This window comes from Panicum virgatum, chromosome 5N (genome assembly GCF_016808335.1).
Source record: "Panicum virgatum strain AP13 chromosome 5N, P.virgatum_v5, whole genome shotgun sequence".
Classification (NCBI taxonomy): domain Eukaryota; kingdom Viridiplantae; phylum Streptophyta; class Magnoliopsida; order Poales; family Poaceae; genus Panicum; species Panicum virgatum.
In genome coordinates this window covers 67,083,522-67,106,159 of record NC_053149.1, presented here as the reverse complement: position 1 = coordinate 67,106,159, position 22,638 = coordinate 67,083,522, and the positions used below count along the sequence as shown (strand labels likewise).

At 42.7% G+C, this 22,638-nt stretch overlaps 4 protein-coding genes and 1 long non-coding RNA gene across 15 annotated transcripts; 2 read left to right on the top strand and 3 right to left on the bottom strand.

Annotated features, from left to right (window-relative positions):
• Positions 1-23: 23 nt before the first annotated feature.
• Positions 24-3,740, top strand: LOC120676174 (PTI1-like tyrosine-protein kinase 1). Of its 2 annotated transcripts, none has more exons than XM_039957406.1 (8): positions 24-288; positions 419-669; positions 771-897; positions 1,002-1,275; positions 2,195-2,327; positions 2,903-2,989; positions 3,097-3,190; positions 3,334-3,740. In XM_039957406.1, the coding sequence occupies exons 1-8, from the start codon at positions 195-197 to the stop codon at positions 3,387-3,389; spliced, it is 1,116 nt and encodes a 371-aa protein (XP_039813340.1). In that variant the 5' UTR covers positions 24-194; the 3' UTR covers positions 3,390-3,740. The 2 variants fall into 2 exon arrangements, with proteins under 2 accessions (XP_039813340.1, XP_039813341.1); XM_039957407.1 differs by having other exon boundaries at positions 27-288; positions 3,097-3,255.
• Positions 3,741-4,102: 362 nt separating this feature from the next.
• Positions 4,103-9,861, bottom strand: LOC120676173 (CMP-sialic acid transporter 3-like). 8 transcript variants are annotated; one of them, XM_039957405.1, is made up of 17 exons: positions 9,384-9,530; positions 9,131-9,280; positions 8,826-8,902; positions 8,602-8,718; positions 8,261-8,317; positions 7,850-7,927; positions 7,678-7,722; positions 7,316-7,375; positions 6,981-7,103; positions 6,765-6,842; positions 6,578-6,647; positions 5,931-6,038; positions 5,334-5,467; positions 5,178-5,248; positions 4,890-4,941; positions 4,748-4,811; positions 4,103-4,626 (listed from the first exon to the last, which is right to left on the bottom strand). In XM_039957405.1, exons 4-16 carry the CDS (start codon positions 8,701-8,703, stop codon positions 4,761-4,763), a joined length of 1,029 nt encoding a protein of 342 aa, XP_039813339.1. In that variant the 5' UTR covers positions 8,704-8,718; positions 8,826-8,902; positions 9,131-9,280; positions 9,384-9,530; the 3' UTR covers positions 4,103-4,626; positions 4,748-4,760. The 8 variants fall into 8 exon arrangements, with proteins under 8 accessions (XP_039813339.1, XP_039813332.1, XP_039813334.1 ...); XM_039957398.1 differs by lacking the exon at positions 9,131-9,280 and adding an exon at positions 9,671-9,861 and having other exon boundaries at positions 4,111-4,626; positions 9,384-9,594; XM_039957400.1 differs by lacking the exon at positions 9,131-9,280 and adding an exon at positions 9,671-9,861 and having other exon boundaries at positions 4,111-4,626; positions 4,890-4,938; positions 9,384-9,594.
• Positions 9,836-14,359, top strand: LOC120676175 (putative hydro-lyase KRH_21160). 3 transcript variants are annotated; one of them, XM_039957409.1, is made up of 5 exons: positions 9,836-10,410; positions 10,481-10,600; positions 11,253-11,290; positions 13,600-13,710; positions 13,952-14,359. In XM_039957409.1, the coding sequence occupies exons 1-5, from the start codon at positions 9,867-9,869 to the stop codon at positions 13,973-13,975; spliced, it is 837 nt and encodes a 278-aa protein (XP_039813343.1). In that variant the 5' UTR covers positions 9,836-9,866; the 3' UTR covers positions 13,976-14,359. The 3 variants fall into 3 exon arrangements, with proteins under 3 accessions (XP_039813343.1, XP_039813342.1, XP_039813344.1); XM_039957408.1 differs by having other exon boundaries at positions 13,849-14,359; XM_039957410.1 differs by having other exon boundaries at positions 10,046-10,600; positions 13,849-14,359.
• A 2,692-nt stretch (positions 14,360-17,051) lies between these two features.
• Positions 17,052-17,724, bottom strand: LOC120676178. The gene is made up of 2 exons (XR_005675704.1): positions 17,310-17,724; positions 17,052-17,216 (listed from the first exon to the last, which is right to left on the bottom strand). It is a non-coding gene; the product is annotated as an uncharacterized LOC120676178 (long non-coding RNA).
• Positions 17,725-19,764: 2,040 nt separating this feature from the next.
• On the bottom strand, positions 19,765-22,390 carry LOC120676176. The gene is made up of 2 exons (XM_039957411.1): positions 21,836-22,390; positions 19,765-20,394 (listed from the first exon to the last, which is right to left on the bottom strand). Exons 1-2 carry the CDS (start codon positions 22,239-22,241, stop codon positions 20,315-20,317), a joined length of 486 nt encoding a protein of 161 aa, XP_039813345.1. The 5' UTR covers positions 22,242-22,390; the 3' UTR covers positions 19,765-20,314.
• Between the last annotated feature and the right edge of the window lie 248 nt (positions 22,391-22,638).

The following is a 22,638-nucleotide window of genomic DNA, read 5'->3' as shown; positions in this document are numbered from 1 at the left end:
GGTGGGAAGAGTACCTGTATCTGGAAGTTGCCACAGGGGTTAAACTATGTCTTCTGCTGGAACACAACTTTCTCTCAGTATCGTCTATGTTAACTTGCATGGTGTCGGAATGCTTGCACTGCCATTTGAGAATTCTCCTGACAAATATTATTTGTGGTTTGCAGAGTAGGTGTAAATTAGAGTAAAACATAGTGATGTGGCGTCGCTGGGTTTGCTGCAATTGCCAAGTTGATGAGTCTGATAAGTGTGAAAATGGGCATATCAAGGCCACAACCAACAATGTCGATGGTATGTTTATTTCAACGTACTTGACTGTCCTTACACTCCTAACTCGTGGACCATGTATCTGCTCCTCTATCTGAACTTCGCTTCTTGACCATCTACATAGAGTTTAACGCTATTTTATCCTTCTCATCAGGGATGACAAAGGGGCCAAAAGATTCTGCTACTGGAAAAGTCGAGCCACAAAATGCTGCTCCCCCTATCAATATTCCTGTTCTATCCTTGGATGAACTGATAGAAAAAACTGATGACTTTGGGTCAACGGCTTTGATAGGTGAAGGTTCTTATGGAAGAGTGTACTATGCTGTCCTTGATAATGGAACAAAAATGGCAGTGAAAAAACTTGATTCTACTGAAAATGAAGCCACCAACGAATTCTTGACCCAGGTTGGCTTTGTTGTTTTAGTTAGGGTGATTTTTCTTTAGTTATTTCTTGGTGCTAATATTCTGTCGGTTCCTAATTATACAGTGACGCTTTCTGATGCTAGGTTTCGTTGGTTTCGAGGCTGAAGCATGAAAACTTAGTAGATATGTTGGGTTACTGTACAGAGCGTAATCTTCACATTGTAGCCTTTGAATTTGCCACCATGGGTTCTCTGCATGATGTTCTACATGGTACGATAATGCATGGGTTCTCTAGCTTGTTAGATAATTCATGTTATTTGAATGCTGTATCTACAACAGATAGTTTGCATTTTCTTTTTCTTCATTAATGACAGGAAGAAAAGGAGTTCAAGGTGCTCAACCTGGCCCAGCACTTGATTGGATGCAGCGAGTGAAAATTGCTGTTGATGCTGCCAAAGGACTTGAATATCTGCATGAGAAAGTTCAGCCTTCGATTGTCCATAGGGATATTAGATCAAGTAACGTCCTCTTATTTGAGGACTTCAAGGCAAAGATAGCAGACTTCAATCTCTCAAATCAGGCTCCAGATATGGCTGCCCGGTTGCATTCTACTCGTGTGCTGGGAACCTTTGGATATCACGCACCAGAGTAAATATCTTTTGTTCGACATAACTATTTGTTTACAATATGCTAATATATATGGATCACTACTTATACTTGTGTCATGCTTTGCTGTTCTGCATTTGTACCGGTATCTGATCGATTTTCCAATATATCAGCAAGCTAGGTTGTTTTTATAATCATGGACACTATGTTCTGTTCAAATATGAGCTGTATATGCAAAAAAATGTGGCTTGTTTTTTTTTTTGAATTTGAGATTAGTTTCGTATCCACAAATAAGCTAATTTCTAAGTCATAACGAAACATGAGAAATCAATTGTAATCTTAATATTTCTCTTCATACTCTCTGACACGTCACATGGATATTTTAACCCCTTTAGCCATAGTCCACTAGGCCACTTTTTAAGAAGGATAGACCAACCTGTGCACCATGTTGTTAGTTCTACCCTAGAAAGTTACATGAAAACCATCTGCTTGAAGCTGATCTTGCAACTTGTCCAGTTCCTCGGAAATATGCTATAGACCTCACACCAGGTTAGACTAGTTCATGACTCATGCCTGTTGTTGACTCAAACTGGGTGGCAAGCTGACAACTGCTGCCTAGTTTCACATTCTTTTTACTAGCAAACACATAAATTTTTTACCTCATTTGCATAGGGAAAATTTACATAGAACTTATACAAGCAGGTTAGCAAAAACTAGACAATTTCTGCTTAGGTAATGGCTAATTATTTTTGTACTATTTCTGTACAAATCAATTATTTCTGTAGCTACAAGCAAGCTAGAATCCAATACTGTTCACCTAGCACTAGCAGTAATCACTTTGATAATCGTTGTTAGTTTTTAGATTCTCGCTTGATGTGATTCTGTTGTCTGATCAGTCAACAAATTGACTTGTTTTGCATTACATTCTCTAATACTGTGTACATTCTAAAAACTTATACAGGTATGCAATGACTGGTCAGCTAACCCAGAAAAGTGATGTATATAGCTTTGGAGTAGTTCTCTTGGAGCTTTTGACAGGTAGAAAGCCAGTGGACCATACAATGCCTAGAGGGCAGCAGAGCCTGGTAACCTGGGTAATGCTCACTTGCTACCTTCTCATTTTCTTTTTGTGATTAGATGCAAATTATTTAATTAGTAGTTGACTGCAATCAGCAGTTTAGCACCTTATTTGGTCGAATGAGTTCTTGTGAAGCAATAGTTTGTGCCCATTTGTATAATAACGGGGCTTTTGAAAATTTAATTTTGTCCAGTGGGTCCAAGCTGTGGGTATTCATCAAGTAGATAATCATGTGTTCTGTGGATCCCAAATCTGGAACTGTTATTTCTTTGAGGAAAAAATAACTGACGACGATGGACTTGAACTTCATGTGTCAAATACCTTAGAATTTCTCATATGCTCCAGAACTGTTAGCAGCACAACTATAGTTATTAGGAGTTTCTGTGCTGCATAGTTTGTGCTTCATCGCTATCTGAAAAAGCATACGAGATCATCAGAGTGCAAAATGATGCCCTCAAACCTTGGATAATGAAATAGCCCTTTGTATGATCTTAAAAGTCTGATATGATAAAACATGACACAACCCCATCCTAAATGGGGACGTAATTTTTCACACTAGTTTTCTAAGAATGCATTTATTTGGCTCTGCAGGCTACACCAAGATTAACTCAAGACAAAGTGAAGCAGTGTGTAGATCCTCGGTTGATGGGTGAATATCCAGCAAAAGGACTCGCAAAGGTCCCCCATACTCCTCTCTGCATCTGCTGTGTGCATAAGCTTGTAACAGCTAATAACCTATTTTCTCTTTCCGCATTTTCTCATATCACTGTTTTCTCCTAATGCAGCTCGCTGCTGTAGCAGCTTTGTGTGTGCAATACGAAGCTGAGTTCCGCCCAAATATGAGCATTGTGGTCAAGGCTTTATCTGCGCTTCTCGCAAGTAGGCACACTCAAACACCTGCACCACCACTTGCCGTTGACAGTTGATGCATAGAATTAACCGAAGTAAGTTCTTTTTTTCCATGGATATCTTATCATATATATGGTCCAGGAAGTTATATTTGATGAGTTGCAATCGTGCAGACTGCCTGGAAAATACTGATTTGGACAGACAGTTCACTCTCTGCAATATCAGTTAGGCTGCAAATATGATAGGAACAACAGCTTGGATAATGCACACAATGGCTCAATTCACCTCTCAGATTTCAACAACTAACTGCATGAAGGACGTCTTCAGTACTGCAAGGAACATCTGCGGTTCTGTAACAATGTTCATATGTATCTTTTCAGGAGACCTGAATTCTTATGCAAGTCTGCATTTTGGCTGGCTATAGGAACTTCATGCCTGTACTAGGGTCAAATATATAAACTGGAATGTGCAGATGCCTAATTTACAAGTCACAGAAATTCGTTCAGAACAGCTTTGGTCTGTAATTTGACGTGGTCTCGTTGACATATTTTGCTCAGTGAGCTACATGTAATGTGGACTGGGAAACTGGCGCTTTAAATTGATTTCACAAAATTCCGGTAATGTTGATGTCACCGGGAGCAGGTGGCGCCCCTTCATCAGTAGTAAAAAGTTTAGTAAATTGCCGTAAGACTTAAGATTGCTACTGCTAGGTGACAATATTTAATCAAGAGAGCAGGGGACGCCCCTTCAGGAACATCATGACAATCGGTAATCCTCCCGTTTAGAAAAAGAGATTGTTATTTAGAAAAAAGTCAACCTTTTTTTACTTTAACTTGCATTTTAACTTATGAGTGTGTTTACTTTAAACAAATATGCTACCAGATTCAGATTTCAAAATATCACCACACTATAATATATGAGAACTTGATAGTCAGAGTATACTGGCTATAAAGAGTTAAAACAAATGCTACTATTCTTGGCCGTGAGTAATTTGCGAACAGAACGACAATGGCCGTCTTGCCCACCAGGCGTAAGGGAACCACCCAGAACTGCGGCGACTCTTAGACAACGTTTTACCAGAAAATCAGAAATCGACTAGACAACCTGTATCGTTCCTCTGTAGTAAATCGAAAGACATATTCAAAGCTTACCAAATACGCCATAACATCTCCTCATGCGACTCTCACATAATATGAAGACGAGCTACTATTTACATTGGTGCCCCAACTGGAAAAAAAAAACTCGATAGGACCATTCCTCGCGAATCCTATCAAATTAGTGTTACCACCACTAGGTTAAATGTATTGGCCTCATTCATCTTTTACTCGAAGCTCGTCATTCTGCCGTGCAACATGCATGTTCTTACTCGGCCAACAGCACGGCAGCAATGTGGCTTCAGAGACATAGGTCAGAAAACCACTAAGGTAGGTCGGATACCTGCTGCTCTCATCAAGACGGTGTGCCTGCTGTCAGAAATGAGAGAGTTCATAAAATGTTATGGAGGATGCAAACTCGTTAGAAAGTTTCAGCACGTCTCTACAGCAGTATAAAAAATAGAATCGGGAAATCATAGAAAAAGAGGACAACCTCTGCTGTAAAATCATACAGGAAGGAGTGGCTGCCTCTCGTCAGATCCATGGCGGTGTTTAGCCTTCATGAAGGGTAGAAATACCATTAGCTACACAGCAGGAGAAAAAAACCCCCAGAAATTTTAGGCAGTAGGTGTTACCTCACTTGCCACTGAATCAGTCACATTGATGCAAATAGATTCCGTAACTCTGCTGAGCACCATAAAACATATTATACTGTTAACAAACTTAAAAGTCCAGAAATAACATGAACTGTGCTGAGTTTTCGGCAACAACAACAAAAAACAAGAAATGATGCCTGAATGTGGAATGGTAGAGTTTCCATAAAAAAAAAGTGGAATGGTAGATGACAGAATGGAACTTCAGAACTGTGCCAAACGGGTCAACTAAGCAACTACAGTACAGTCAGACAATATGATAGGACAAACCTGTGATCGTGAACTTGAGCCATTTCAACTTTGCTGCTAGGCACTTCGTCCTTAATTTGGTTCGAAAGATACTGAAAAATAATTAATAAATAAATAAATTTTAGTAGTTGCAAATTTCAAAACTATTGAATCAATGCAGGGGGAAAGGTAAATTACCTGATGCATAGATATGATTACTATTGAAATTCCAAGGACAAAATTTATTGTAAGAGTGTGTCCAAACAGTACAGCAGAGGCAACTCCGGTGAAGATAGTTGCAATTGTCGACGAGTACTTCTTTAAAATAGTGTCTGCACTCATCAGAGATTTGCTTAGAAGATAACTATAGTTTACTTGGAAAGTTGGAAAACTAGTACACAGCAGGAGCAACCAATATGCAAATGCCACTCATTTAGCCTCCCCATGTGCATGTGAATCTTTTTTTTTTCCTTATACATGCAGGAGAGCCACGTGCCTTTGTATTAAGAAGAGAAATATGGTCCGCTTACAACCCACACAAACAGAACAACAGAACACTCACACCCTGCCTGAATTGCCATAACGACGTGCGCCACAAACAGGTTAAGCTGACCAACCAACTAATAAACGTGCAATCTTTCAACTCCTAAGATGAAGGCAATCCAAGGTAATCTTTTCTGGGTACATGCATGCATGATAACAAGTTTTCAGATATACATGTATGATATACAATACCATTACAATTGCATATCGAACAAGAATTAAGGTTTTTTGCTTTGTTTGCTGGTAATATACCTGCATACTTGAAGAAAAATGATGACAGGATGCCTTGTGCAGCATTGTTGCAGATAAGAAACATTGTGGCCTTTGAATGTCCTTCCAGAATGTTAAAGCTACTGGGCCCTGAAAAAATGTACATAATAGCTGATTTCTTACAGCACCATCAGCGTACTTAATCACACAAGAAATACTTGGGCAACAGTTTCAACAGAATTCTGATATTTTGAGTCAAGGGTCATCAGTCTTTCTAAAAAGATCACAAGAGTTTCTAATGCATGCAGTCCGATGATGATGTCCCAGAAGAGTAAGCGGATGAACATCTTGCCATGAAAGTGAAGATAAACAAAACGGGTTCAACCAGCAGAAGTTTTTAGATATCTGAGATTTGGATATGTTACATTCTAGATACTAAATGTACAGAACCAATACATAGGACCAAGCTGTAAGGATAATATACTAATCATGAACAACACAAACTTACAAGGACAAAGCAAAACAGCCTACAAAAGGCACCAAGCTGATATCGAAAAACTACTAGTACTTAAAGAGCCCTGCGTAATTGATAGCTCTGCTCAGCACAATAGAATAGTTTAAAACCACCTTATATTACTGTGTGCAAAAAACATGTTGCTTTCAAGTAAAAAATCATTCTCAACAATTACCTTGAATGATAACAGTGATTACAAGCCCAAGAAAATTGAATATTGCACCATAACCATACAGAAATAAGTTCTGAAAACACGAGATAAAATTTGAAATCAAAAGGTAGCTTCACACAGATCATAAAGCATTAGCAAGATAGCTTAGAATAGAATGCCAGAGCAGAGAGCCATCAAAACGGATACAAACCTGAAGGTAAATACTGGTATCAAACTGGCTTTTAAGAGCCTTCTCATTGTAAACTGAAGCCAATGCAGGAACTGTTACCTGATTGTGAATAGAGTTAGTATGAAATGTCACATATCGCCTTTATTTCTTCTCTTTACGATTTCAATTCAACCAAATGAGCAACATAAACTAGCAAATTAGACAATTAGTACGAGCGTTTAGAAAATCAGAACTTACAAAAAATAGTGTATATAGGTAGGCTCCAGCTGCAACAGGAAGACCTAGTGCCCTAGAACCTTCAGGCAATGATTTCAGCTGATTAACGGATATTCCGATTAACAAAAGGGCAAGGGCCTCCCACTGTCAATATACAAAAGCATGATGTCAACTACACAGTTCCTTCGGAATTGCTGAAATATATTGCACTCGGAGACTAATTCCTATATGTCAGAGATACCAATTGTCAAATATGAATTGCAACAATTGAAATTGCACAGCTTCAATAAAATAGAGGATCAAATCACTTTTTAAGTAGTGAATAATAGACACAGGACAATAAAGAACAAACTTGCCTGGATTGTGGAAAATCGTCTCTTCATTATTATCTTTAGAAGCACAGCGATTACCAAAACCTGCAAACATCAGTTTTCCGTATAGCATGAATGCATGATCAGTGCCATGTGCAGCCAAACTTCAAACAGATGTTGAACACCAAGGCGAAACATATATCAAGTTGGTGGCTAGCATATCCTTTCAAAACAGACTAACCAAAGGGAGTTTGCATGCCCACGTATATATGCGTGCACATAGAAGCATGGACAAGTTGGTGCATGCCCTAACATATGCACATATTTGCAGACCTTCAAATGCGCATATTACTAATAATACTAACATCTTTTTGCAGGAAACGCTAACATTATCCATAGTAGCATACCTTGAGATTACTCAGCATTTTCACGCTTGCAGGATTAAAATATAACTGCATAAATCATAGGAAGAATAGTAGAGAAGACTGTTAGATTCCATTACATTGGCTCCTACAAACAGATATAGATGGGGAAAACCAGATTAGATCAAGTTCTGACTCCAGGTGTGTGATGCTTTACCTGCATTATGAACTTCAAATAGTTGTTGGTAGCATAGAGAAAAGCAGGAACTGCAAGAAGAACATTATTGCGAGCAGCCTGGCCAGCGAAGGAGGTTAGTGTGGCAGACAAGATCACTAGCTTCATATAGTAATATTCTATAGCAAATGAAGGGAGACTTTATGTGCTGCAGTCTAGTAAATGATTCACCATGCATTTCCTGTAGAAGTTAGCATGAGCTTTCTAGTAAGATATGCTATAATGTATCGAAATGACAGCGTATGGCCAGGTAGTGAGGATCCTATTCTCTTCAGAACTAGCATGCATTTCTGGCATGTGGGTTTACTGAGATAAAAATCAATTCTCATAAATAAAATCAGGTAAGGAATTGACCAGATCCAAATTATCAACATGGCTTACAGGTCATATTACCTGCATAAATGTTGATACTGTGAGAAGTGACTTGTCGCCCACCTTCAGACGTCGAGCCTGTAAAAAACAAAACCAACTCAGTACAGACAGCAAAGATATCAGTGAAAGTAGTAGTCTACAACACCCAGCGCTGAAATGAAACATGAAAAATTTACACATAACATTAATGCGCTAGTTTAGTAGCATACTTGATTGCATAAATAAAAGACATCATACAACACACACACAAAAAAAAACATTATCACTTATCACTTCAGTTGCATCCAACTAAACAATATGGATATGAAATCGAATTATGGAAAGCAAAACGCTAAACCGGAATGATAGAGTATTTCACATACCTGGATGGATAGCATGATGATGGCAAAGATAATTTTTGTAATCTCCGTCAAGAAGTTCACGCTGATCGGGCTAAATTTGAATTTCCCATCAACTTTTGACATGTACACTAGTATAGGCTACAGAAAAAAGATGTAAAACTGTGTTAAGAAACTAAAATTTATAATGTAGCAGACAAAAATTGAAAGAACATGCTCAGGATGCAATATGATTTTGCAACAAATACTAGAGCAGAAGTAATCCATCGCAATGCTCTAACGTATAGCGCTTGTTTCCTTCTTAATATATTGTGGCACACTTCTCCTGCACGTTCGAGAAAAACATATATCACTTGTAATTTAAGAAGGGGGCCTGAATGAATTCACTATAACGATTCATCATGAATGATCATGATAATTAAATCCTCTCCTGGCAGTTGGTGAATGCAATTAAGACTGCTGCTAACAGCAGTGGAGGGGGGTGCACCTGTCCTTACAAATTTGCATGCGCACTCTGCCAAATTCAGGAAAAGTAAAAAAACAGGTCTCTGACCTCAACACTGTCTGCAGCATCCACGGTCTTGTACAGTCGTTAGTTCTGGTTCATAGGTCCTGAAACTCTAGTACAGCTAACTAAATTCACCAGGCTACAAACGTTCGTGGCATTATGTTTCCGCGTTGCTACTCAGTTCGCCTCCTCATGCTGTAATCACACCCATCAGCTACAGTTCAACAATCCTTATGCCACACTTGGGCGATTCGACATTGAGCGCACTGATCAAATGTAGAAGGGAAGCAGACTTCACCTGGAGGCCCGCGAGGACGCAGTCGCCGGAGACAAGGAGCACGTTGAGCGCGCGCTGTCGCGACGACACGGTGCTCCGGTGGCTGTCGTACGCCTTGGACACCGCTGCCGGCACCGGCACCTTCGCGTGGCACACGCTGCATTCCACCTCCCCGTTCATCTCCGCCTCCACCACCGCCACAGGCTCGCCGAAACACTGTGGTTCCAATCAGCTGAGCCAAAACGGCAGGAAAATCAGGGGGAAAACGGCAAAAATCGCGGGAAAATCAGGAGCGAACCGGGACGAACCAGGGGAATGATGAGAACTGGGAACCCTAGCCTCCGGCGCACGCGCCCACCATGTGAGCTCGCGGGAACCGGAGGGATCGCGATTCGAAGCTCCTCGAAGGCGCGGTGGGCGAGGCCGCGACGGGGAAGAGGGCAATGCCGCAATGGGGAGCGGAGGAGCGGAGCGAAAAAAAGTAAAAATAATTAAATTATTCCTATGGAATCTCTATCTCTAGAACACAAAACCGCGTCCCGCCCCGCGCCATTCTCTGAAAGCACAGCGTGCCACGTCGCCCGAAAAAGCAACGACCATTGGATCGGGCCATCGAACGGCCATGGCAGCGGGCGGGCTCGCGAGCTCCAGGCACCGCCTCCGTCCTCCTGCCCGAGCAGCAGCGCCGCCGTGCCTCGCACCGGCCACCGCGGATCCGACCGACGGCTAGGATCCTGTGCAGGGTACCAGGCCGGGCGCGGCCTCCGTCCTCCGGCCCGACCTCCCTCCCCGGCACGAGCCACGGGTCACGCCGGGCCGCCCGTGCCGCCGCGCCGCGCCAAGCTGGGCCACCGCGGAGGACGTGAACGGAGGAGGCTGGATCCGCGCAGGGCATGGCGGATCTGCGGCGGCCGGCCCTCTGCCCCCTCGTCCCCACTCCTCCCGCGACCTCCCATGGTGGCGGCGGCGGCTGCCGGATCCGGGCGCTCCAAGCTCCGGCGGCGCGCGGTGGGACGACGGCTCCCGTCACGGCGCCGCGCCTGCCGCCGTGAGCCCTGCTCTGCTCAGCATGGCGATTTTGGATTGTCTCAATCGTCACTGTTGATTTGGGACTCAAGGTTGGAGGAGGATGGCGAGGTGCTGGACAGCAGCTCGGCAGCATCTGCAGCTTCCGTGCCCCCCACCTGCTCCTTCCTGCTCACTATTGCTGGCCCTCATTCGATCAAATGGGCATAAAGGTATACATTGTTTTATCCCCTTTCAATTTTGCTTACACATCTTTACAATTGTGCTTTGCATATTTATTAAATTCAATGTTTGGTAGAGAGATTGACATAAGTCGATGAGTTTAGGGCAACTGCAAAACACTTACTAGGTATTTCAAGCATCTCGAATTCAAAATAGTAGGGAAAATGGTTGCTCTCAGTAATCTTGAATATAATATTCTTGCCTGGGTAAATATAGGGAACCCTGAAGTTGAGAAAAACCATGCAAATTAGTAGTTTTCTGCCCCATTCCAGCAAATGCATACAGGCTCAGGATGAAATCAGTCCCATCGCTTGCCCCAGAGTCTGTGATCACAATCGTCACACCACTTGGGGAGCAGTAGTAAGGATTTGTGCACCTAACCTGTTGGCAGTCGCAAACAATTTTAGTGTAAGCAGAGTTATGTTTCATTGTTTACACAAGGGGCCTCAGATGCACAGTCACGTTACAAATATCATTGTCACAACTGTGTTTATTCTGTTCATTTCAATTATCTTTCATATTGATACTACCGTTCTGACAATTAGAACATTCATATAGTGTACATGCTAATTAAAAAAATATACATTGCCTTATCAATGTACTTATAAGTTGAGTTTTTATTTGCATCTATCATCAATCCAGGTTATGATATCTCTAACCCAGATTTATTCAGTATGAAGGATGCGTTAGACGTGACGTTTCGTAGTGGACAACACTCGAGCCAGATCGACTTTATCCTTACTAGGAGGGAGGATAGACGTGATTGCTTAGATTGTAAGGTGATACCTGGGGAGTGTGTTGTCCCTCAACACAAGCTTGTGGTGGCGGACTTTCGTCTTCGGGTACGTGTCCACCGGGACAAATGTGCCAAGATTGCGAGAACAAAGTGGTGGAAGCTTAGAGGGGAAGCGGTACAAGCGTTTAAGGAAAGGATGCTAGGTGAGGGGCCTTGGGAAGAAGGAGAAGACGCAGATGACATGTGGCTAAAGATGACAACATGTGTTCGGAAGGTGGCCTCAGAGGTGTTTGGCGTGAGTAGGGGAGGCAAACAGGAGGGGAAAGACACCTGGTGGTGGAACGACGAGGTGCAAAGGGCTATTAAGGAGAAGAAGGAGTGTTTCAAGCGCCTCTACCTTGACAAGAGTGCAGCCAACATCGAGGGCTATAAATTAGCGAAGAGGGTTGCAAAGCGAGCTGTGAGTGTAGCAAAGGGTAAGACGTATGATGACCTGTATCAGCGGCTAGGCACGAAAGAAGGGGAGAATGACATTTATAGGATGGCTAGGATCCGCGAGCGGAAGACAAGGGACATCAACCAAATCAAATGCATTAAGGATGGGACAGATCGACTGCTAGTGAAGGATGAGGAGATCATGGATAGATGGAGAGAGTACTTCGACAAGTTGTTTAATGGGGAGAGTGAGGGCCCTACCCTTGAGTTAGAAGACTCTTTTGACGATACCAACAGATATTTTGTGAGGAGAATTTAGGAGGTAGAGATCGGGGAGGCTTTGAAGAGGATGAAGGGAGGTAAATCGATGGGCCCTGATGGTATCCCCATTGAGGTGTGGAGATGCCTAGGAGATAGAGCAATAATATGGTAAACTAAACTTTTTAATCTCATTTTTCGGTCAAACAAGATGCCGGAAGAATGGATGAAAAGTATATTAGTACCTATCTTCAAAAACAAGGGTGATGTTCAAAGTTGTACTAACTACCGTGGGATTAAGCTGATGAGCTATACGATGAAGCTTTGGGAAAGGGTTATCGAGCATCGCCTAAGAAGAGTGACAAGTGTGACCCAAAACCAATTTGGGTTCATGCCTGGAAGGTCAACCATGGAGGCGATTTTCTTAATACGACATTTGATGGAGAGATATAGGGAACAGAAGAAGGACTTGCACATGGTCTTCATTGACCTTGAGAAGGCATATGACAAAGTACCGAGAAATGTCATGTGGTGGGCCTTGGAGAAGCACAAAGTCTCAACTAAGTACATTACCCTCATTAAGGATATGTACAAGAATGCGACGACGTTTGTCCGTACATGTGATGGCAACACCACTGACTTTCCTATTAACATAGGCCTACACCAGGGGTCAGCATTGAGCCCTTATTTATTTGCTTTAGTGATGGATGAGGTCACAAGGGATATACAAGGTGAGATCCCTTGGTGTATGCTCTTTGCTAATGATGTGGTGCTAGTTGACGAGAGTAGGGCAGGGGTTAATAGGAAGTTAGAGCTGTGGAGACGCACGTTAGAGTCGAAAGGGTTCAGACTTAGTAGGACCAAGACCGAGTACATGATGTGCGATTTCAGCGCGACTAGGCATGAGAGGGGAGACGTTAGTCTAGATTGGCAAGTGGTGGTCCAGAAGGATACTTTTTGGTATTTAGGATCGGTGCTACAAAAGGATGGCGATATTGATGAAGATGTTAGGCATAGAATTTCAGCTAGCTGGTTGAAATGGCGGCAAGCTTCTGGCATCCTTTGTGACAAGAGAGTGCCACAAAAGTTAAAAGGCAAATTCTATAGGACATCAATTCGTCCGGCGATGTTATACGGTGCTGAATGTTGGCCTACAAAAAGGCGACATGTGCAGCAACTGAGTGTAGCAGAGATGCGGATGTTGCGGTGGTTTTGCGGGCACACAAGGAGGGATAGAGTCCGGAACGAAGTTATTCGGGATAGGGTCGGGGTGGCACTAATTGAGGAGAAACTTACTCAGTGGCGCCGGTGCGTAATGGGGTTCTTGAGCGGGTCGATAATGTAAAGAGGGGTAGAGGTAGACCTAAACTGACGTGGGATGAGTTGGTTAAGAGAGATCTTAAGGATTGGAATATCTCTAAAGAGATAGGCTTAGATAGGAGCGCTTGGAGACTAGCTATCAATGTGCCTGAACCTTGAACTTATTTCTTTCGGGTTTCATCTCTAGCCTACCCCAACTTGCTTGGGAAAAAAGGCTATGTTGTTGTTGTTGTTGTGAAGGATGCGTTAGCTACAGCTAAACCTCAGCCATCTGATCACCAACCTCCTCTGCCGAATGAAGGAGCTCGAACTATTTCCAATAAAGTATACAGTGAAGTTCACCCGAACGAGGTTAGGAACTGATTATTTCGATGCTCCTAAATTTCCTTAACACCTTATTTATGTTAGCCTAATGCTATGCCACATGAAGTGTGTACATCTCTAATATTGTACTGTGGTTATAACATTTTAAATCCATGTCCGGTCCAGAATATAAAGAACAATGACCTTGAACTGGTTGTGGAACTTTCCAAATTGTATATCATGGTAAATGGCGAGGCACTGAAGCTGCAACAAATATAATCAATGACAGATCTTTTGCTGGGAAACCATCTGAGCAAGAAAAGAAGCAGGCTGGAGATGGCTAGCCCTGCCAGGTAATTTGATTTTCTTTTTTTTCTTTGGTCCATTGCTATATGGATTTATTTTACAGCAGTCCTCATGTTACCTGAAAACGCTTCTCTTAGTCATGTTCTTCTAGCTACGAAATCTAATATGTCACATTAGTATTCCTCACCATTATAGGGCATGAGTTATCACAATATAATACCATTGTATTGATAGTCTGAACTTTAAGACATTAAGTGGATCAATATTGTTTTCTGAATATTTCAGGAATGGTTGGTTGCCTAACTTCTTTGGTTCTATGATTTCAGTTAATTCTTAGAAATACCAATGTATTGTTGTTAAGATTTATAGATTTCTGTGATTTCTGAACTTATATTCAGCTTTCCCTTTTTGCCTAGCTCAAGCTTTCAAAGCTGCAGGTAGAGAACTCAATGCTTAGGATCATTATTAATGCATATTTATTCAATTGCTGTCAAAATCCCCACGACAATCAGATTGATGTGTACCATGGTCTTCTTTGCCTTAATCTTTTATATTCCATGGTGAGCTTGGCTGTCCTACTTAAACCATCCTTCTTTCTTGCATATTCATATAGGCATTACGCCACCAATAGATGATAGTTCTGAGCCTACCAAGGATGCTACTTGCACAAGTCTTTCTATTAATATTTTACAATATAGTCTCTAGCTATTTATTAAAGTCTCCAAATAAGAAAAAAATATAGCAACACAATGATATATAGAAATGGTATTCATAATTGATCATGGATTGCATGTAAAGTATTAAACAGTCAGATAGATAGTATTGCCTATGGGTTCGAAAAGTTGTCTATTTAACTGTCTGTTTTTCCATTTACATATCAGAAATAATCTCCTATTTAAATAGTAGCATCACAACAATGGAGAGCCCAAAATATATATCATGCATTATTACAACTTCTACGAGAATGAAACTCCACAACAACTCTTAAATTTGATGGATAATTAGTATTCCAATCATACAAATAATATTCAGTGTGTAACCCAACCTGGTGCGGCAACGCCACGCCCCAGGTTTTCTAGTATGCCATGAGAATGAAAGAGGAGGGGGGGGGGCTTTTATGTAAGAAGTAAGATCCTACGAAGTAGTTCCCATAAAAGCCCTTAGCTTTTACTAGTTTTCAAAAATATTACATATCCATCACTGCAGGATAAGGCAATATTTTTATTAAAGAAAAGTTGCATATTTATCTGAACTTCAACCATAGCGTATTACGTATTGGTTGTACCTTAATAGCACAATATTACCATTGTATTATATAGCCTCTGTGCTTTCTTTTTGTTGCAAAATACATATGCTCGAATTATGCAAATCACTACAGGAAAAGAAGACTCGCACAAGTGAAATATGTGTGAACCATAGAAAACTCATGTTGGACAGTTCACTTTTAAATATGGATAGGAAACCATAAAAACATCGATCATTATGCAAGTTTGGGAACGAACAACTTGAGGGAGAAGACAAAAAATCAGCATACGGGTAGTAGTGGGTTGAGGCTCCAACTGTTCATGTTCCATCCGCGGCTCGCAACAAAAGATTTTTTTTTCTCCTTTTGTTAGGACTTAGATTGATTCACATATCAACACAACCTAAATCCTTTGCCCACTACATCCTCAAACAAACAGAAAACCCAGGGTTCAAACTGAAAACTTGCCACGGCCATTTCTGCTTGCACACCGGCCACCATCGTCACCGCGGAGGAGATCGCTGATCGCTGACTTGTTGAGGATAGCGACGACGAAAAGTGGAGACCAACCAGACGATGCCTGCAACTCCAAACTTACCCCGACCCCTTGGCCATATCTGCACGCCACCCCTGCAGGTGTCCGAATAGTGGAGGGGTGTTCCCGGTATTTGACATGGCACTGGTGTGACCGTACCGAACTCGTTAGGGGGGATTAGTTAGGTCCTCCGTAGTGTGTGTCTTGAGTGATGCTCAAAGAGGAGAGAGGAGATTTGGGCATCACTCCACACATTGTGGGTAGTAATGCCAACTCAGAGTGATGCCAAAAAAATAGGAACCGGTGCATGTAGATTCACCGATGCCAGAAGCGTAGGAGCCACCCCGCACGGCCACGTGCTATCTGGCGTTGTCCTTCTCCAGCAGAATCCCAGTGCTTTTCTATTTCCCGTGGGCCAGAGCTCAAAGATAGCATCGCTGGGAATCTTGCTCACGCTGCAGCTTCGGTATAGTGGTGCCCGTTTTACCTCTGTGGGGCCCACTATTTTTTAGGGCATCGCTCCACATTGTGGCCGGCCTAAGGCCAGTCTCAGTGGGGGTTTCGTAGCACTGTTACCTAGACTGCCACGTCAGCTTTTCTATGAGATGAAACTGCCATGAAACTATCACTCTCAGTGCACAGTTTTGTTGCACAGTTTCATAGACAGAATGCAGTATTTAATGTGTGGATTGTGTTGTGATCAAATGTACCATGAGAACTCTATAGCATTTTTTTGCAATTGTTTGTAAACTACGTATTAGTCTAGGAACATGGTAAATAAATATTGTTGTAGCCAAAATAAATATTTGGATTAACTTCAAATATCCACACGATCTTAAATGGGCATATATATGAATGGTAAAACTATAAGCATCAACAGATCCTGGTGGAACTCCATTACACCAGCATCTACTAGGAAATACAAGCATCAATATGTACATTTTCGGAGTGAATTATCAATTCTAATTGAACAGGAAAATGTAAGGCACAAAGACAGGATTGAGTACTCTTTTCAGAACAGCACAAGGACCACACTGAATACTATTTTCAGAACATAACAGCACAACAGAACATAGCTTCGATCAGGCTGTATAGAAAGAGCATAACAGCACATGGATCACACTTAATACTCTTTTTAGAACAGCACACTGAATATTCAGTAAGACTACAGAATGTCATGTGGCACACAAAAATCAACAGTACAAATGTCGAGAGGACAAAAACCAACAACTCTGGAAGACAGTGGCACTCACCTGCAAATTCAGTAGCTGTTCACATTCACCTGCAAAGGTCACCAACTCTGGATGACAGTGGCATTCACATAATAAATAAAGTAGCAGCAGTTCACATTCACATAGCAAACAAAAGGACCAGTTCGCATTCGCATAATTAAGAAAGGAGCAGTTCCCATTCCTAAGTAACTGACCAAAAGCACAAGCCTCCCAATTGATATCCTTGCACATATGCCATCTCCGGAGAAAATCACAAGGTAGGAACTGATATTCAGATTATAAAATAAGCAATCTAACTAAGAGCAGAATCACTAGGATGAAGCAAAATCACCACCATTAGGGTTCATCATCATTTTTGAAAATCATCTTCTCCATCTTGAGCAATGTCTTCTCGTGGCTAATCTTCCCTTCGGCTGACATCTGACTTGTGTCTCGAGCCAGCAAAGCAGTATAAGCTTCGAGTAACTTTGCTTCCTTGTGGTCTTTTGCAGTCTGCAGATTCATCCTACAGATCTCAAGTTGTGCCTCTATCGTTTGCTCACGCTCCTTCTTACGCTCTTGCGTAACTTCAACAATTTTATTTATATTTTCTCCAAGGATTTCAATACCATCCATAACCTGATCTGCCTTTCTCTTTCCTCTGCGTTCTTGCTTGGCTGATTCCCTCCCAATAGGACGTTGTTCAGCCTTGTCATCAACATCTATGGCTTGGCTGTTTTTTTTACTTTTATCTTTCTCTGATTGAGCAACAAATGTGCACCATTTCGGTTCATCTTTTAGGATCTAGGCAACCATGGACCGGACGATGGTGGGGGAGGCGCTGCCGGAGAAGCTGCCGCCGGCGGAGGAGCTGCGGACGCCGGAGGACGAGTGCCGCCGCCGCTTCTCTTCGACGGGCCGCCGCTGAGCTGGGGGACCCCTTTCCCCCGGCGGGACATGGTGTAGGACGAGCCGACGAGGAGTCGCGGCGGTAGGCGCGCCGTGGCGTGGCGGCGTCGGTGAGGAAGTCGGCCCGGCCAGCACGGTAGGGCGGCGGCGGATCTGGGAGAAGGGCAGGGCGGCGGCGGATCTGGGAGAATGGTGGGAGGAAGGGAAGGGGCCTCACCGACTGCAGGAAGGGAGAGGTGGATTTGGCGCGAGCTGAGGAAGGATTTAGCGCGCGAGGTCCGAGCGGGAGCGCGGGACAAGGGAGCGCCGCCGCCGAGCGCACGGGATACGCCATGAAACGCTCGCAGCTCTCAGTGCACGTTTCGCGCGCGTTTCGTCGACTTGGAAACTGCGCCGGACTCGTTTCGTCCCCACGAAACGGTTCCCTCCTCTCTCCTTGCAAAGGTCTTGCCACGTCCTCATTTTTGATGAGGTGTCCACTCATTTAATGCCATGAAATCCACGTGAAATCGCCACTGGGATTGGCCTAAGGCTCCACATGGAAGCTTCAGAATCATCGGGAGCCGTGCGCGCGGCGCGTGTGCTGCGTGTGCGGACCAGCACTCACTATCCGTCACCGACAGTTTCCCCCCCTCCTAAGCCGAGTCCGGCGGCAAGTGTAGCAGTAGCAGAGGAAGAGGAAACGCACAAACGTGTGAGCTTATGTGATCTGTAACAAAAAGAAAATCACATCATGGAATAGGACACTCGAATAAGATTAGAAACTGATGAATACATCAAATAAGATTTACTTGTGTGTTACCAGCAGTAGATCATATGCAATTTCAGTTTGACACTATTAAAGCATGTGTAGGGTCAAACTGAACATATAGATCATCTAATATATGCATATAGAGTTTCAGAGATTTTCATTCGATTTGCAGCCAGGCTGAACATATAGATTGTTTTAGAGTAAAATGCACCCTGGGTACCTAAACTATTATGTGGGTATCAGATAGGTACTTCAACTCGGAAACGTAACAGACATGTACTTAAACTATTCTATTGGTACTAGATAGGTACTCTAACTCAAAAACGTAACAGCCAGGTACTTAAACTATTCTGTGGGCACCAGATAGGTACTCCAACTCAGAAACGTAACAACCAAGTACTCAGTTTATTTATGTTGATCACCCGTCAGCTAGCATGCTGCTGCATGATGTCCGTTTAATGTCGAGCACAAAAGAAATGAAATCATGCATGCGGCAATAACAAACGGTGGTGGCATTTAATTCCTCGTCGATAAATAATAATGGTAATAACAAAGCAATTCCTCATCCTGAGATTATTGTGCAAGGGCTTGTCTGGAATTATTTATGGACGAATTTATAATATTAATAATAAAGATTTCCTCATCTAGAATCAGGTGGAGTTAGTAATTGTTTTTATCTCATATAGGGTTTGTTTTTCATTCGTGTGCTTCACCAGATTAATAGTTTAGAAAAAAACTGCACAATTTACTTGCCTAAATATTCTTCATCACGGCTGAATATTATGAATTTATAATAACACTAGCCTGTCATGGTTCCTGCAATGCTGTTGTAAAAAGCGCCAGTGCCTTTTATTATTTTCGACCAGCATGCATGAATCAATAGGAATTAGATGCCACCACCGTTTACTATTGCCGTATACATGATTTCATTTCGTATGCGCTGGACATTAAACGCACTCGCTCGGACATCACACAACAGCATGCTAGCAGACTAAACAGATTGAGTACTTAACTGTTACGTTTCTGGGTTGGAGCACCTATCCGGTACCTACAAAATAGTTTGAGTACCTATCTATTACGTTTATGAGTTGGAGTACCTATCTGGTACCCACGTAATAGTTTAGGTACCCAGAGTGCATTTTACTCATTGTTTTACGTGACTGAACCTTGCCAAGCAACCAAACACTTTCTGCCTATTGTAAATTTGTAAACAGTGTAATCTACATATCTGTCCAAAGTAGCACAGAACAAAGCATTGTTGGAACTAATCAACCCTTGGATTAGAACCTAAAACCCCACTCAGTACGTTATTACAGGTGTAAAACAATTAGAACGCCTAGTGATCATTGCAAGGGAAAGACAAAAAAGAACCAGCAGGTTCTGCATTTGCAAACGCTGCATTATGCAGACCACCCTGAGGAATGATGAGCTTCCGAATCTTTCAGAAAAGCTCAGACCATGGATCGCATCGAGTCTCGTCGCTGTGATTCCAAGGTCATGAATCCTCCTTTCCAAAGTTTTTCAGAAGCAGTTATCACTCATGTTGCTTCAATATCACGAAGCAGAAGCAGGTCCTGAGGAGTATGTGCCCCCCCCCCCCCCCCCCCTGCCCCCTTATCCCAAACCCACATAAGCAGGTTCTTCAACCTTCAGCCCGTCATAGCACACACTGCCAGAAAACAGGTAGCCAGCCTCCATCAGCTGCAGAGCTTGACAGTGCATGCTACTGCTTGAGCCCAATACTTCAATCTCGCCTTCACTTCCTCTGGATCGTCACCTGCCAGAGCCAATACTGATCAGCAAAGAACAATAGTTCTTTTACAGAAGAAAATCAATCACAAACAGAACATAATCCCATGACTCAAAGGGGCAATATACAGTCTCATGGAGGACATAGGCTCCCTACTGTTTGTCCTGTTACAAAAGTGAGCCCTTTTTTCGACTTACAAAAACGGACCTTCAGTAAAGGCAGAATAATGCTTCTTCAAATTTACGTTACTTCTTTTGAGGAGGAAACATGTGCTGGAAAGGCGATAGCATAATTCAGTGGAGCCTAGTTTTGCTTTGCTTTGTCGTGAAGATTGTCTTGAAGAAGACAGTTAGCACTTAGCACTTCTGCACTTGTACTAAAGAAAAGTGACATCCATGAGAAAATGTATGCTCAGTCTCGTTGCTTCTATACTGTGATGCAACCAATAATGCAACTATCGTTTTCCTCCTGCACTATGAATAAAAAATGATGGAAATTTTCTTTTTTTCACTCGGTATCAAATTTTGATGCCACAAAAACCATGGAACGGACGACAACAAAAGAAGTAGGTAGAATCTTGGAGCGTCTACCATCCCTGTTCCTTTTACGAAATGGAGTTGAAGAAAAGGGTTTTCTTAATCATCCAACAGTCATCAAAGCAAAATGAAAACAACCCATAAAAAATAAAAGGGCTGAATCAATATGGCAGTGTGCCATTATCCTCCTGACAATTTGAGGTCTGAAGAAGGCAGTTCTTAAAGAGACACACTAATCCACTCTCCAACGCATCTACAGTTCTTAAAAAAACCAAATTGCTGTTGCAAAGTATTCCTGGAAAAAGAACTCATTGCTAACTATTATGAGGTATTCAGCACTCTACATAGAAATTTTTTAAAAGAAAATGATGCATCAATTGAATGGAGAAAATCGTATAGAATCTAAAAGAGCATTTAATTCATCAGAAAACCGGACAATTGAAATTACATATCCAGCCATACACCAAGTCAGTAATCTACCAACAGGTAATTAATACTTTTCCGACGATTCTCTCTATTTTACGACGATCTGAATGATGAATGATCCTACAAAACAAAAAAGATGCTGGCCGTGATCTTCGTGAAGATGCTGGCCGTGATCTTCGTGAAGATGCTGGCCGTGATCTTCGTGGCCTTCAATTTTATTTTGAAACAAAAAACTAGCATTATTCAGCATGAATATCCTGATTATTGGTACAGTGTATTTTCGCGCACAATGAAGTATCCTTTGTCAGAAGCATCTCAATTGGACTAGAAGTTTAAACGGTACGTAATAAAATTGACCCCTAATCCTCTAAAAAATCACAAAGTAATTGAAATCCCCTGCTTTTCACCGCCAAAACCGACAAACTGTTGAATGTTGATGCACCACATCTCTATGGGTTTTTCTTTTGACAAATCAAAACCTGGGGAGAGAGGGAAAAATGATTTACCAGGTCCAGAGATCCTCCAATTCGGGAGGTGCATCGCCGCGTTCTCCTGCTCCTTCTCCTCCTCCTTGCCCGGCGCCCTCTGCTCGTCGAGGAACCTCCGGGTCATGGAGTAGCAGAGCTCGAGCGCGGGCAGCGTCCCGCAGAGCTCGGGGATCTCGCTGTACGCGAAGCCGAAGCCGAGGTCGAGGCAGCCCTTGAGCTCCTCCAGGTCGTCCTCCGTGAGGCTCCTCGTCCTGACCACCCCGCCGCCGGTGCCGGAGGATGCCTCGACCATCACGAAGCTGCAACTCCGGCGCGGCTGCCGCGCCATCCCGCTACTTGCGGTGGTGGTGGTGGCACGGTCCGCGGTGGAGGCCGGGAGCTGCGGCTGCGAGGAGAAGTAGGCGGTGGAGGAGATCGCCGCCATTTTCTCTGCTCGGTTCGGTTGGGGTGTGAATGTGTGATGGCGCCCCAGGTACCCCGGTCTGGTTCGCCGTCTGGCCTATTTATAAACAGGACGCGTATTTCTCGGTAAAAAAATGGTGTTTTTTGTGGGGCATCTTTTCAGATTAATTTTTCGGCTAACTACTGTATACTCATGGAGTCATGATTGTATTAGTTGGAGCTAATTTAGTTGTAGCAAAAAAAACTAATTTTAGTCGTATAGCTTAATAATTTGATCACTAGGCGCATTTTATTTCTGATGAAAGAAGGATGTTCATGTTCATTTTAAAACGGAGGGAGCACTCGACGTTCCCCTTCACGAAACTGCCGTTCGTGCACGAATGCGACTCCACACACAGCTGCCGACCTTTTATTTACTC

Coding starts and splice junctions, on each gene's coding strand:
- LOC120676173 (XM_039957398.1), bottom strand. CDS start 9,525: ATGCAGCGTGTGCCACGCGAAGGTGCCGGTGCCGGCAGCGGTGTCCAA. Junction 5,468..5,930: donor ATTTTTCTTCAAGTATGCAG/GTATATTACCAG, acceptor TGATGAGTGCAG/ACACTATTTTAAAGAAGTAC. Junction 4,942..5,177: donor GCTCAAGTTCACGATCACAG/GTTTGTCCTATC, acceptor TATGGTGCTCAG/CAGAGTTACGGAATCTATTT.
- LOC120676174 (XM_039957406.1), top strand. CDS start 195: ATGTGGCGTCGCTGGGTTTGCTGCAATTGCCAAGTTGATGAGTCTGAT. Junction 289..418: donor CACAACCAACAATGTCGATG/GTATGTTTATTT, acceptor CCTTCTCATCAG/GGATGACAAAGGGGCCAAAA. Junction 2,990..3,096: donor CAGCAAAAGGACTCGCAAAG/GTCCCCCATACT, acceptor CTCCTAATGCAG/CTCGCTGCTGTAGCAGCTTT.
- LOC120676175 (XM_039957408.1), top strand. CDS start 9,867: ATGGAATCTCTATCTCTAGAACACAAAACCGCGTCCCGCCCCGCGCCA. Junction 10,411..10,480: donor ACGGCGCCGCGCCTGCCGCC/GTGAGCCCTGCT, acceptor TTGGGACTCAAG/GTTGGAGGAGGATGGCGAGG. Junction 11,291..13,599: donor CAGATTTATTCAGTATGAAG/GATGCGTTAGAC, acceptor GTTGTTGTGAAG/GATGCGTTAGCTACAGCTAA.
- LOC120676176 (XM_039957411.1), bottom strand. CDS start 22,241: ATGGCGGCGATCTCCTCCACCGCCTACTTCTCCTCGCAGCCGCAGCTC. Junction 20,395..21,835: donor TTGGAGGATCTCTGGACCTG/GTAAATCATTTT, acceptor TGGCTCTGGCAG/GTGACGATCCAGAGGAAGTG.